Here is a 14,744-nt window from a genome sequence, read left to right as displayed (position 1 = left end):
ACAGAGAGATGAAAGATAACAGAAAGGTAGGCAGAGATTGTTTAGTCAGAAATTAATCACTTCTTATTTTTTTCTTAATCAATCAATCGTAGTAAAATAAACCATTATAGCATTATAATCTGTTATGGCAAACTGAGGACCTGTATTTTTTTATACAGGCAGATAAAATTTACTTGAAATTCTCTAGGCCATCTTTGAATCCCTACAAAGCATCTGGAGGCTACACATCTAAATGACAACATATCAAAATGTCAGTTCACTGTCCTTAACACAATTTGCTTCGATTTGCCTTTGAAATAATTTGCAAAGGGTTTATAAATACAATTTCATGGTCACCTTATCTGTAGGGAAAAGCATGTAGGGCCCAGAGTCAATGTCCTGTGAAGACAGTGTGAGAGACCTGAGCTTGTTTAGTCTGGTGAAGAAGATATTAATACTTGCCAACAAGTATTTGCACATGCACCATGGAGCTGAACTTTTTGAGTTGGACCATATAACAGATATTAGTCTACTAGGGAGTTCCTATTGCCTTTTCTTAAGGTCTTGTTAAGAGACAAAGCCTATACAGAATGTTGAGAAGAAAATACCATCTTACTAACAATTAGTCTAAGGAGTTAGGTTTTGCGCTCAGCTGTATTGACATAAGTGTTTCTTTCCTTTCAGAGTGAAATCTTGGCACTGTTGAAATCAGTATGAGTCATGAGATCTGACTGCACGAAAGCAAATGTTTTATTACTCTGCATTAGTTTTTCAATATATAAATTCAGCTATTTCTTTTCCTGCACCACAGCAACAGGCAATCATCAACTTTTACTATAAATTGAATTAATTTACTATTTGTTTTTTGTTTTCTTTTTTGTTTTATGCTTGTTTTGGGTTGTTCAAGTTCCCATTCAGGTTTACGTTGGCCTCTCTAAAATGCAAATTAATGGAAGTAAATGTACACATATGGCAAAACTGTGTGAGTGATCTGACTGTTGTATGGCTCAGCAACAGCAGAATCTGCAGGATTCATGTTCTTGTTTTCTGGAGCCCCATTTGTTGACGAAACAGTCTTTTTCAGGGGGTTGCAGCTTTAAATAATGATAATAAAAGGAGTAGGTTAGTTCCTGTGTTTCAAACCAATTTTGGCCTGCCTCCGTATTAACCAGGTCAAGTCAGTCTAACAGTTCAGAGCTAATCAATTTTTTACATTGTTCTACAACGGCAAAAGAGTGTTAGAAATAGAAATAACTGTAGGCTTTGTTGGTATTTCAGTTACAATGCAAAGTTTCGGGAGCAGCTAAGGAGTTAAAGGCTAATCCAATGACGTTGTTACCAAAAATCAGTAAAAATAAAACTCCTTAGCCTCAGTGTAACATTAGGAAGCAGGCATCCTTTATTTGGCCAGATGCACAAGGGGATAGCTCCTCCAAATACTGTGCATGCTGAGTACAGGACATTTTTTGTTTATATACTGTATTTTACATACTTATTCATTGGTTGTCTCAGAATAAATGTAACATTTCCCCAAAATCCCTGATATGTGGCCCTTCCCCCCTGCACATTCATTCTTTTGTCCTGAGGGTCTCTTTGGTGGGACTTGCTCAAAAGCAGCTCCAAAGTCATGCTTGACTGACTGGTGAACTGGCAAAAGTTAGCATAACTGGACTGGCTGGTTTCTTCCTAGAGAATTAAGTGTTGTGTTGTTCTATAGGCTAGTGGGTTCTGAACAGTAAGTATTGTATTAGTCCCCCAGGTGCAAACAATTCTTCATCTGGCTACAATGCTAGAAACAAAATTACCAATTTACAAATTTTTAAAATTCTGTGTCATAAACCTTTAATGTTGACAAAATATTCTTAGGTTTTAAATTTACTTGAAATTATTTTAAACTGATCTCTAAAAATTGCTGAACTCTTTATTCAAAAAGGCTCTGTATTTGGAAAGGCATGTAAAATCAATAGTGCTCTGAAACCTTGAATTGGTTGTCTTGTATGTGTCTCTGCCAGGAGTCACTTGCATTTCAATAACCACTAGTGTGTTGGCAAATTGTAGCTATGCATATTCAGACTTCACAAATGTACCTGTTACAACATTCATGTTTGTGGCTGGTGTTTTAAAGAATACCTACGCTTAACTAGCTGAATTTGCAAAAGGAAAATGTTTGAATATTTAATTTACTACTTACTTATTACTTTTAATTTAATTAATTGGATCTTATATATTGGTAGGAAAGTGCAAAACAGGAAATGGATCCTTTTGCCAAATGGAGTGAAAATGCATGAATTTATTTTAAAAAATTAAATCTCATAACCACCAAAATTCTGGTCTCTTTTTTTATTCCAGAATCGAATGGAAGAAAGCAAAGCACTCTTTAGGACAATTATCACATATCCATGGTTCCAGAACTCTTCAGTTATTCTGTTCTTAAATAAAAAAGATCTACTAGAGGAGAAAATTATGTACTCCCATCTAGTTGATTATTTTCCAGAGTATGATGGTAAGTATAATGATATCAGAGTTCATGCTCTGTTTACACTGTAGTACTGGCAAATTGTGCTAGCATTGTCCACATGCTGGATCCTTTGGTATGTTCTTTAAAAAAATGGTGAAAAAATGTAAAACGTGATGGAATTTTTGCAGAATTTTTAGACTGCTGATATTTTGTTTTGTGTTGTGGGTCAGATGGCAGAACCTTTACTGAGAAATTGATGACTTCTAGGTGAGTGTTTTCATACTAGTAGTGAACCACACTGCCATTTTTCATAAGATAGGATGAGGGTTTAAACTGAAATACAAGAGCTAAAAATAAATAGAAACACATTCCTCAGTTGTACATATAGTCTTCTATATTTTTGGTGTTTTGAGGTTTGCTTTTATTTAAGATTGAATACCTAAGGGAAAGTGTCATAAACTCTCTGTAACACACAGAGAGACAAGCAACCACTCCTCACACCCTTTTGTTGTACCTTTTTGATTTGTGTTTTAATTTTGCATTAATTATGTGAAGTTAATGTGCTTGTCCATAAAAATAAAATCTGGGCTGTATAAGTGTTTCTACTAAAGCTGTACTTTCAGGAAGTTCTCATGTGGGGAAAAGCTAAATATTTTAAGGTAACCGAGTGGACGAGGCCTTGGTAACAGAGAAAAATCAAACTCATATAATAAGAATCTAAAGAACTAAATGTTCCTGTTTTTTAAAAAGAAAATTGATTCTGTCCCACCAAGAAGAAATAGCTGATTGGGAAGCTGAGAAAAAGATTAAAACTCTCATGTTCAAATAAGGAAAGTAATAATGGGAAAAATGTACTTTTTGTTTTCTGTTAAAGAGGAAGAGAACAGTTAAAAGCATGCAGGATCAGATCACATTATTTATTAAGTCAGTGTAAATTTAGTTTCATAGTAATATACAGAAGAGGACTGGAGGTTGAATAGGAATATGCTTGTTCTTTTGAATTTACTTTGTGCAACAAGTTCCCTAGACGTCCCAAAGATGAGTAGACCTTACAACCTGCTCTGTTACTGCTTCTCAAATGCTGACAAAACCTGTGTAAAATGCTTGACCAGAAAAAAAAAAAAAAAAAAAAAAAAAAAAAGAAAAAAAAAAAAAAGAAAGGAAGACACAATTCAAACAGTTCATAGAAATTTTGTTTTTTTTGTCTTTGCCATTGGTGAGGGTGAAAAAACATTCTGGACTATCAGGGGTGTGGGAGTGTGTTTCTTGATTCTGCAGATCTTGCAGGACCTAACTCCAGAGACAAAGTTACAGTTTCATATGATTACTTCTGGTGGCGGGGTGGGGTCTATGGCTTGCAGAGGTCACCATGTGGTCCCTTTTTCTGTCCCAGTACACTGGCAACGTGGGAAGTGGGAGATATGAGGAATGTATCAGAAATAGGTCTTTTTCAGTTGTATTGCTTCTCTAACCTTCAGAAGGGAGAAAGTGACCTAGGGATGAGAATTGCTGACCAGGGTGGCAAATTGGACCGATTAAACAAGGGGTTCTGCTGCACAGCACATTAGTAAGAGCTTTGCAAGGGAGGCTGAGCCGTGCTCCTGGGGTAGTGTATCACATGCGGACATGCTTTGCATGCTAGTAGTAGACAACTGACTGACAGGCTGGGAGAGGGAGAGAGGGCAGACACAAAAAGAGGCTGTAGTTGGGAGTAAAAGAAAAGAAAAATATTGATGTACCACTTACATAGATCTTCATAGTATCATTCAGAGCTAGATGTGGAAAACTGCTGATTAGGGAGAACAGTGGGCAAGAAAACCACTAACTCATATGATAGTTCTTTTCTCTTACTTAGACCGGAAACGCTTTACCATCTAAATTTGAAATTTAATAGCATGTGGCTTACGTTCTTGCTTCTGCACTGCTCTTTTGGTCATGAACATGAATGAATCTTCACTGTTCCAGGCTGGAAGTAATTACTTTACCTTCTGTGATCTATTAAGCTGAAAATGCAGTTTGGTTAGATTGGCTCTGTCCTTCTGAGGAGAGTCTTTAATTCATATCTGAAAGGATCATTAACCTACATTATTTAGATACCAACTACTTGGTTAGAACATGAGCCTTTTGCAGGCAACCGTTTCAGCTGGAGAGCAGCTGTGTATTTTATTATCTCTTAAAGTAAATTAAGTTCTACTGATGACAGCGTCTGAGCCAGTTCAGGATATAATTTCACTATACTTCCTACTAAAATTCATATAAAACTAGTAAATCTTGCAGTGCTAAAATAACTGAAGTATAATTTAAATATAGTGGGTTTAGACTGAACATTCACCATTTCTACTAACTTTTAAAAGATTTAATTATTTAGATTAAAGTATTTATTAATTTAATTAGCTAAGGGGTTTTTTGTTTGTTTGTTTTCATTCTGTGCATTTATAAATCACCTGTTTTAAAACAGGTTATTTATCTTGGTTAAAGAAGATAAAAGCAAAAGAACGGCTCTGATTTGGTGAACTTCTGAAATTTCCTTCCTTTATTTTTAATAGTTCCTACTACAAGGAATGCAACCAGTATATGACACTATTGATTAGTAAAAGGTTCCCTATCTTCTCTTATGTGGGTATCACAGACTAAGCCTTCCTTACTTTCTTTTAAAGAAGTGGAAATACAAAATTGACTTTAAGAAAACTGAATTTCTCTTCTTACAGGACCACAGCGGGATGCACAGGCAGCACGAGAGTTCATCCTGAAGATGTTTGTAGACCTGAATCCAGACAGTGACAAAATTATCTACTCTCACTTCACATGTGCTACAGACACAGAGAACATCCGCTTCGTCTTTGCTGCTGTCAAGGACACAATCCTTCAGTTAAACCTGAAGGAGTACAACCTGGTCTAACTGTACCTGGGGGGTCCTCCCAAACCAACTTTCCGTGATTGAAGATTCGCAAGAGGGACTGTATTATAATCTGTGAAAACAATTTGCATAATGCTAATTTATTGCAGGCCTGGACTCTGTGAATGTACACAGAGTTTGTAGTTAATATTATGATTTTATTTAAAGTATATGGAGGAAAAACAAAAGATGCTGAAGTACATTCACAGCACATTTCCTCATTTTTTAGGCAAAACCTTGTGACTCAATGTGTTTCAAATTCTCAGTCATACATTTACAAAGGATAGCAGTTTTTTGCTATTGAAGCAAAATCGAACTGATTTCCTCTTTCCCTAGTCCTTTCTCTCCCACTCCTTTCCTACTTCCCTTATCTTTTAAAAGGTACAATCGCCTTTTTTCCCCCAGTTCCATTCCTGGGTGAAATATTTTCTGTTGAATGATTTGGTCAGGAAAACACTATCATTACAGTTTAAGTCATCAGTCATTCTAATTTTACAATATGTACTTTCTTTGAAGGATCAAAAAGTATTGATACTGTGGTTTTTAAATTCTTTACATGGGTGTCTTCATTCTGTCTTCACTTCTGACACTATAATATTGAGATTGCAAAACAGAATTACAGTTGTCTAAGGATAATAAATTTTACTATGGTTTTACAGTTAAAAAAGGTGCACAGAAGACAGTAATGAGGTAATTAAGAGAGAATCTGGGATGTACATGGAATATGTTAGAACCTCTTTTTAATTGCCGTGTGCCATTTTTTCTCTCTTCTTTTATTCACAAATGCCAAATAGAAAAGTTATAGACACTACATTTTCCCCAGTGACTACAGCCTGAAACAGTGTTTTTCTCAGTTGTGTGGGGTGTTTTTTCTTAAGTTAGAGCTTTTTTAAGTGTTATTTTTCCACAGTAGAAAAATTATTTTTATTGTACAAAATTCATGTTGCTAAATCTGGCTTTTTATAAAACCAATGCTCTTGAAACATAAGATACTGATTGAAATGCCAAATGGATGGGCTGGGGACTGACCTGATTGAATCAACTGCCAAATGATTAACATACACAGTTTCGGCTCTTATGTTCCCTTTTTTAGAAAGTGTGCCATTTTCTAATGCCAAAACCAACATATAAGTGAATATGCTATGAGGTGTACCACGCACCCACATGTAACCTAGTAATTCAAAGACAGTTTAGATCTGTCATTTTGTCAGTTATGACATGAGTTTGTTTTCTGTAATAATGTCAAGGCACCTTCAGTTGTATTACAAGAAGTTATTGATGAGAAATCATGTTCAGGAATCTTTTTAGATAAGGTTGGTTGTTAATTGTTTCACAGGCATTTGATAGGCTTTCATGCAAAACAGCCTTTCTCAGTGTTCTTTAGAAGAGATTTATAAATGGAAATGAAGCAGTGAGAAAATCATTCTTAAAACTTAAATGTGCAATTTTTTAACAACAGAAGTGCAGCACACATTGATGAGCCTTTATTCTGCAGCTGAGGTTGAAAGGTGTTTTTTGAGTAGGTGTGTGATTGCTAGCAAGAAAACTCTAGAGTTCAGACATGTGATTGGATTAATTATCTATAATGCCAACTGGCACTAGAGTGCACTTATAACAAAAACAGCTGCCACATAGCAGTGGATGGGAGGTGGAAAAAAGAATGGCTTATTAGTTGATTACCAAAGTTAACAATAAATACTAATGAGATGTTTTTCATCCTTAACCCTCTCAAATCCAAAAGAACGGTAATAAGAAGAGTTGCTATTTTTCGCTCCCTCTTAAAACACCTTGTAATTTAAAACTGGTTGTAGGTATAGTGCAATTATGAATACTATAATCATTGTACATACATATATTTATATATGTGGCAGCATCCGTATTGGCTTTGTAATCATTAATTTTTGGCAAACTGAATGTGCTGTATTGATATGTATCTATGTAATTGTATTGTATGTCTTATAGCTAATTCACATTTTAAATAATGTTATTTTATTTACTTTTTTAAGAGAGAAGAATGTAAATTTTGTCAGTTTATTTCTGACTAGGGATTTGTTGTTGTTTTTATTTACAAAACACAATACTATAGTACAGAGCGGTACTAGCATCGTGCTGTATAAAATCATTTGCACATTCCTGAGTAGAAGTAAATTGGAGACACCAAGACAGAGATGATTCACATTCAAAACAATGCTCAAATCTTGTCAGGGCTTTATACAGCTGTAGAAAACAATCCTATTAGAAGAACTTATGCCATTATATCTTATATTGGAACATAAGCTTTAAATAGAAATTTAATTTTTTATTTGACTGATTTGCATTGTTATTTTCACTTTTCTAATAGCTTTATTGGAAAAGTAAGTTCAGAGATATTTCAAACCTATGTACATAAGTACTAATGCATATATACTGTTGCCCTAAAAATACCATGATAAAATGCAAAATATCAGATCAGATCAGTCTTTCAGAAACTGCAGAAACCTTAGGTATAAAAACAACAACCAAAAAATCACTATTGTTAAAGATTTTAAGGAGTTAATGTGTTTTATTTAATGAAACTAAAGCGTGTAGATCTAGATTGTAAAAAGTGACACTGACATTCTGAATAGGGGATCAGAGCAGTGACTCTTTCTTACATACAACTTAACAAAGTTGGTCCTGATCATGCTATAAATGCAACAGAGCTTTTATTTTCACAGTTCCACTGTTGATAATATCCCTTTTATTAACCTGGGAATACACTGCCCACATTGGATTCAGTGCTATAAATGGAACTGTAGCTAAAAAAGGAAGAAAAAAACCTAAAAAATTTTAAAAATTAAAAAAAAATGAAAGAAAACCAGAACCAAACAAAAAGCCACACCAGGCAGTGGTGTCTAACAAAGGTTTGGGGGTTTTTTAATCTGTTGTTTTTTTTTTTTTCTTACAGGATATTGGGTGGGGTGAAGGAAATGTGGTTCCAAGTTTTGTATAAAAAAGCAAAAGTTTACTCATGCTTTATAGTTATATTGTGATTGCAAAAGTTTTCAAGAGTGTGTGCCACTGGGCTGTTTTCTGGTATTTTTTAGGTAAGTTGAACCTGTGGCAATGTTTAGACCATTTGAGCATGTTCTGGGAAAAAAAATATTCAGCATGCCAAGGCAAGCTTTACATGAATCACCTAACACAGCATTGCAGTATGACAGTTTACAAAACATTTTCTTTTTAAATAACACAGCTGTTCCCACTTGTAGTATATTCCATTGTGGTGGTGGTGATGGTGCTGTTGTTTTAATTGGTGGTTTCTACTATGCCTTATAGTGCTCAAGTCCAGAAGTTTGTGCCTCTAACATGAAGCTGAAGGCAAAAAACATCAAGACAGAAACCCTTTTAACTTTGCCAAAATGATGTGGTTTTTTTGAATGTTACAAATGAGGGAGGAGGGAAGGAAAATGTCTTGGGAACCTGTGTATTCTAAATGTTCACTAGCACAAGAAAGCTGTAATACATGTTTTACAGAAACCTGGAACTTGCCTTTTTCACGAATTAATTGGCGCTGTCCTTACAGATATAGGATGATGCAGCTATAAGGACAGTTTACTTTTTATAATTCAGTCTTTTGATTGTCAAGATGTATGGACTGTACTTTAATCATACTGCCACATGATTGTGAATCACTTTTTGAAGTTTGAAAATGGAGAAGAGGCTTTTAATGCTGGATAACAGTCAGAATTGACTGCATGATTTGCAAAAACTCTATATGGGGGAAAAGGGCTGCATATAGATATTGCTAGACTCCCAACCTTGAGTTGTAAGGTGCAGAAGACTTTCAGATTACTCACCCTCATGACCCTTTCCTTGTTAAACATTCTTGAAAAAAGAATGAAATACTAGGAGAAAAAAAAAGACATGTTAACCCACATGAATAAAATAAAATTTAGACATTTAATTTATTACATGTGCTGCTATTCTTGGAGCTCTGTGCATAGTTATCCTGTAGACTATTACATCAGTGAACTAATGAAGTGTTCACAGCATATTAACAAGGCCTACACATGACCTACCTCTAGTTAAGAGATCAGTAAAGTAGCTATGTTTTGGAGAGACTGACATGAGTAATTTAGAAAGTTTAAATGTCCTGGTATTTAATAACCATGGTATTTTAGAAATTGACACTTTTACAAACACAGTCCCTCTTTTGACATAAACTAGAAATTCTAGAATTTAATAGAAATTAAACAACTAAAACCTTTCCAGCTTGTTAGTTTAGTAGAAGTCTTGCAAAACAAGGGCTTTAGTTTGAGAAGTGGAGCTACTGATATTTCCTCTGTTTTGCCTTTTGGTTATCTATAGAATTTTGAGTTCTATCAGTCAAACAAATTTTTCTGTCTAGTCAATACATTGGGATCACAATTTAGATGATTCAAGAATTTTAACTGTAAGTTTATCTTGAGCTTTTTCACATTAGTCATGTGCAGGTGAGAATGGAATAGAGATTTTTAAAACAGTGTCAAAAGATACATCAAACTTAATGTAAATCAGTTGAAGTTTTTTTTCTCTCCAAATACAGTTTAAATGGATTTCCTGATTTACTGTGATACAGGAAATCCTTATTTGACTAGTAATTTTTTTTTCTTTCAAAGAAGGAGTGTGAGATGCATTTCTAAACTTAAGAGTATTTTAAAATAACATTTTCTGTTCTTAAAGTGTCACTTAAATGCATGTATTGTGTGTTGATTGAGGGGCAGAAATAGGGGGTTTTTTTTGAGAAACTAATATTTTACAGTTTCTACCTCTCAAAAATGTTGTTGATTAAAAATACAGTGGTTTTGGCCACATCTTCATACTATAGCATCTTCATTCCTTGAAATTTAGTTTTTCTGAAATATTTGGGCTGATTGTTCTCCCAAAATGCTTCTTGTTATGGTACATGTTGGATAGATGTATTACTCCAAAATTACTTTTTAATTAGACATGCTCCATCATCATTTTCTAAATATTAAAAATTCCAGAATATCTTTGTTACAACCAGATGTTCAAAACATTTAAGGTTTGTTACAGTGCAGAAGGTAATTTGACAGTATTATAAGAGGTTTGGGGTATTTTTGGCTTGTGTAGAATGGAAACTCAGAGGCATGGGAGAAAAGAAATAAAATCTATGCATCAGGAAAAGAAAACTCATTGTTTCAGACAGTGCTACTGCAAGAGTAATGTGTTTCTTCTATTTTTTCTTCACCTATGTCATGATAGGAGTAACTGAAAAATGCCTATGTACTAGTTTTCAGGAGTTTGACTCATACCTGGTCAACAATCAGTGGATCTTAGCTTGTCATCACTGTAGAAATAGTATTTCAGGCAAGTTGCAAAAATTAGTTGGTTCTCTATTAGGTGAACAGAACAGTTGAATTAAGATTCCTGGAGTGCTGAGTTTGCCTGAGCAAGGACAAGAGTGAATGGTTCCTCATTTTTCTTTCCAGTTGCAGAATGTATGGGAGAAGGATCAGTCACTAGGAAAGGATTTATTTTATGTCTGTGTCTTAGTGAAGATAATGTCAACAAACTACAGTGTAAGTTGTGACCTTTAGATATGTGAAATAGATGTAGAAACTGTACCTGTGTGATAAGTTGTGCGTACTTGTGATTAAAACATCAGTTACTATGATTGTCTCACCCAGTTACCAAGCACTTTGTAGGATACTGTCCCAAACATCTAGAAGTTCCAGAATATTTATAAACTGCCACAAAATACACAGTTGCCAGATCCTCAGGAGCACACTTGATGTCAGTATCTGATACAAAGGCAACAATCCCCCTCTCGTGGCTCTTTACTATCAAAAGGAGCTACCCTCCAAGACCTCCTGTGGTCCTGGTTTTCCTCTGCTCTGTCCTTTCCCTCTCCCTTATGTCAACCCTGTTGCTTTGTCAATGAGTGGACTGGGAAAAAAAACACCTTGATTTTGCTCTTCTTGCTTGGTGGCGTTATTAGTCTAATTTTCAGGGGTTTCAGCCAGTTTGGCTGACTAATGGTCCCAAGAAATGCTGAGCTGACCAAATGGAAGAAATAGAATTGTGTGGCCCAAAGGCTTAGAAATTAGTAAAAAAGATAGTAACACTTTCCTCCCTGGAAACCTAGTGCTGGTGCTGTCATTTCTAAACCCTTCATTTTATGCACTTTGTGGGCTATTAGCTGTTCTGGCTTGGAGATGCTGCACTTTTCAATTTTAAAGGCCTTGATTGCATACTTATTCTGAAAAAGAAAAAAAGAAAAAGAAAAAAAAAAGAAGAAGAAAAGAACAAGGAAAACTCTTCTGTGCTCCCCTTTAAAGAATTACAACTTTCTGTGTATCTAAATGCATCGTACAGGTAGTCAGACTGATGACTGATGCCAGGAAGTCAAATTTAGTGTTAAAGATGGAAAAATATAAGAATTGGACTTTTATCTCACCCCCCCCAAAAAATCAAAACAAAGAAAGAAAACCACAAAAAAACCCAAATCAACAAGCAAACCAAAATTAGTTCTTTTCCAGTAAGCTCTAAGAAGAAAGTGTTTTCTATCTTATTTAAAATACTGTGCTCCTGGGCATGACATTCACGGTTTACTGTGTCCCTGTCCAAGGCACTTCTTTCTCCATTCACCCTCGTTTGTCACACTCATTAATTGCTTCCTGTCATCTAAAGAAAATACAGTATTGTTTTGTGTGTGTGCACTCTGGAATACTTTCTGATCCTTATGAATTAAATATAAATTGGTCTGGTAAAATTCAACAACTGATGATGTGTAGTAGAGCTGAAGAGGAAATCTGGTTAATCTTGTTCTTCCTGCCATTTTGTTTTGATTAATTTTTTTGGTATCTTTCATTTATCCTGTTTGCCACAAAGAGAAGATTTCTTGACATACCAGATTCAATTCTGGTAGTTACTACAGAGTTGATTATACTGGCTGCATTAAAGACAAATTGTGAATAAAAACAGCTTCAAAAGGTTCCTGTAATCAGAGGCAGATGCAATTAGACTTTTGGACAGGCATTTAAAAAAAAAAAAGCCTATAACACTATAGTTGCAAACACAGTAGGCAAACATGAGCCAAATTTTGCCATTTTAGTATGTCATTTTGCATTGTCAGTAGAGAGCTGTTTGCTAAGATGTTGCTGAAAATTTGGCTTTTTTCCTGCAGTCCTGTATGAGGTGGTTAATGTTATGATCAGGCTGGCACTCAACTGAAGAGATGCATTAATTTGACAATAAGTTCAAATGTATTCTTGCAGAGACTATTGCATAAGATTACTTTATATGATGGTAACAACAACAAAAAAGATATTTGCATGCAGTAAATATTTAAGATATTGCACTTTTATACATTTATTATAAAGAGGAATCACTCTCTCCCTAAAAATAAAATTCCATTTATCTCACGATGAAGTATCTGGAGTCTCTTAACAATTGTCAGTTACTTGTGCACACAAGTGTGATCATTGTATACTGGAGGTTAATTAATCTGTTGTCACCTGCTGCAGAATAATTGGTTCATTTCAAATGCTTTGGAAATTTCCAAATTTTGGAAAGGCCAAATAATGTTTTTATTAATATCCTGGCAACTACTTTTCTGAGCATGTTTTTAGGAGTACCCTCACAGTTACTGATAAGACCTGATTTATTTTAGCTCAAGAAATTAATTGATTTACTATTCATTATCATGGTTTTTCTTAAAGTGCTTTAGAACTTCACTGTGTCATCTCACTTTGCTGAAGTGAAGCAGCTTGAGTGTAACTGAGAAGCAAAAGGCTAGATGTAAACATAGTCAAATGTGATACTTCCCTTGCACAGTAATTTTTTAATGTATAAATCAATTACATTACAATAATTTAGCTGATGGAGCTATTCCTCTTGAATTGCAACAGGCTGTGGTGGTACTAAGAATAAAGCAGTTTTCCTTATATACATAATCATATTATTCAGATTCTTTACAAGATGTCAAAAGTGTTCAAATGATGTTATGACTAATACATGTAAAAACAGCTTAATTTTCGATATTATTTAATATGGTCTAGAAATTGTTGGAATCTCTTGTAAGAAATTATAGAAATGGTGCTACAAGTGGAAGATTTCTGTAGTTATGGATTAAATAATTCTCTTTTGATACATATTCACACTGATATATGCTGATTTTATTTCTACTAATACAAAACAAAATATCTACTCCACTGTAGATAGCAAAATGCAATCCTCAATTAAAAACCAGAAGAGCAAAACATTATATAGCTAGAAGGTAAACACAGGGCTTAACCTAGATGATGGTGTACAATGTAAATGAGCACAAGTTTCCTAAGCAGAGAAAAGTTTATGTAAACTGAGAAATCATTTGTGAGTCATTTAGGTGACCACTTGTTCGAGGTTAATAGAAAAAAAAAACAAACTGGGTTTGAGATACTCTATCAGTATTCCTCTAGGAGACTTCTTTAAACATTTTGCAGTACAAAGCAATGTAGGTTAAAAGTTCTTTTTCCCTTACTCTGATGTTCAGGTGTTGAGAAATACTCACTCACACTCACAGTACATACATTGCAGGGTGCTTAAATGAATGCCTCCAAATTGCAGCAGAGGGGAATAGTATAATGCTGCAAGGCATAGAAGGCAGACCTTACATCCCCAGTCATGCAGATGAAAATAATTTTGCCAGTTTACGTGCAAAACACGCATAATTTAATTTGTCTTCTCAGTAGGAAGTATTATGGCTTCAGTATCCTAGGTCATAGTCTTTTTAATTCTAATTTAAGAGTTGTTCATTAACAACTCTTCAGTTGTTCTAATGAAAATAGGAAAGGATGGTTGTCTTACCTAGCTAAAAAAACAGCTTAACATCTTTCCTGAACTCACAATGTTTTAATGTCCTGATTTACTGTCTTAGAGAGCCATGAGTATGACCTTTATTTAGCTTTCTATTACTCAGCAGACGAAAGGACCGATCCTAACCATGAGAAATTAATAAGAGGGCAGACAAGTTTGTCTGCTGCAGATTCATTTTCTGCAATCTATTCATACTGGTTTAGTCTGCTTTCAATAATTCTGTAGCTAAACAAAGTTTAGGAGAAGATGATTTCCATTGTCTGCCTGGAGGTCTTTTGAGTAAAACTTTTATTCCACACTTAGGAAAAAGAAGTGTGCTTCTCAGATGAGGCTTATTTTACAGCTGATTATCTGAAATTTCCAGACATGAACTTGGTAATTGAAGGTCTGTAAGTGACAGAGGTTGAAGCATTAAAATAAGTTGTGTATTTCCATCACTTAGGCTGACAAGGCATTATTTAAAATGCATGGGTACATGGAAATTGCTAATCAGTGCACAGCACCCACTTTGGCCTGCTGTGTCACCTGTGAACCCCGGGCCCTAAAGAGTGGAAGTTTTAACAGAATGTCATAGTGTCTAATGTTTCTGTG

General features: G+C 34.8%; 1 protein-coding gene across 1 annotated transcript in view; it reads left to right on the top strand.

Annotated features, from left to right (window-relative positions):
• The window catches only part of LOC117010639 (guanine nucleotide-binding protein G(q) subunit alpha-like), a 118,410-nt gene extending 104,960 nt beyond the window's left edge, over window positions 1-13,450 (top strand). The window contains exons 6-7 of the mRNA XM_033085385.2: window positions 2,329-2,482; window positions 5,146-13,450. Of these exons, the coding sequence (XP_032941276.1) occupies window positions 2,329-2,482; window positions 5,146-5,336 (345 nt within the window). The 3' untranslated portion in view covers window positions 5,337-13,450. The remainder of the gene's footprint in view (window positions 1-2,328; window positions 2,483-5,145) is intronic.
• Window positions 13,451-14,744: the final 1,294 nt, after the last annotated feature.

This window comes from Catharus ustulatus, chromosome Z (genome assembly GCF_009819885.2).
Source record: "Catharus ustulatus isolate bCatUst1 chromosome Z, bCatUst1.pri.v2, whole genome shotgun sequence".
Taxonomy (NCBI): Eukaryota; Metazoa; Chordata; class Aves; order Passeriformes; family Turdidae; genus Catharus; species Catharus ustulatus.
The sequence above is the reverse complement of the archived record's forward strand: the minus strand, read 5'-3'. Positions and strand labels throughout refer to the sequence as shown.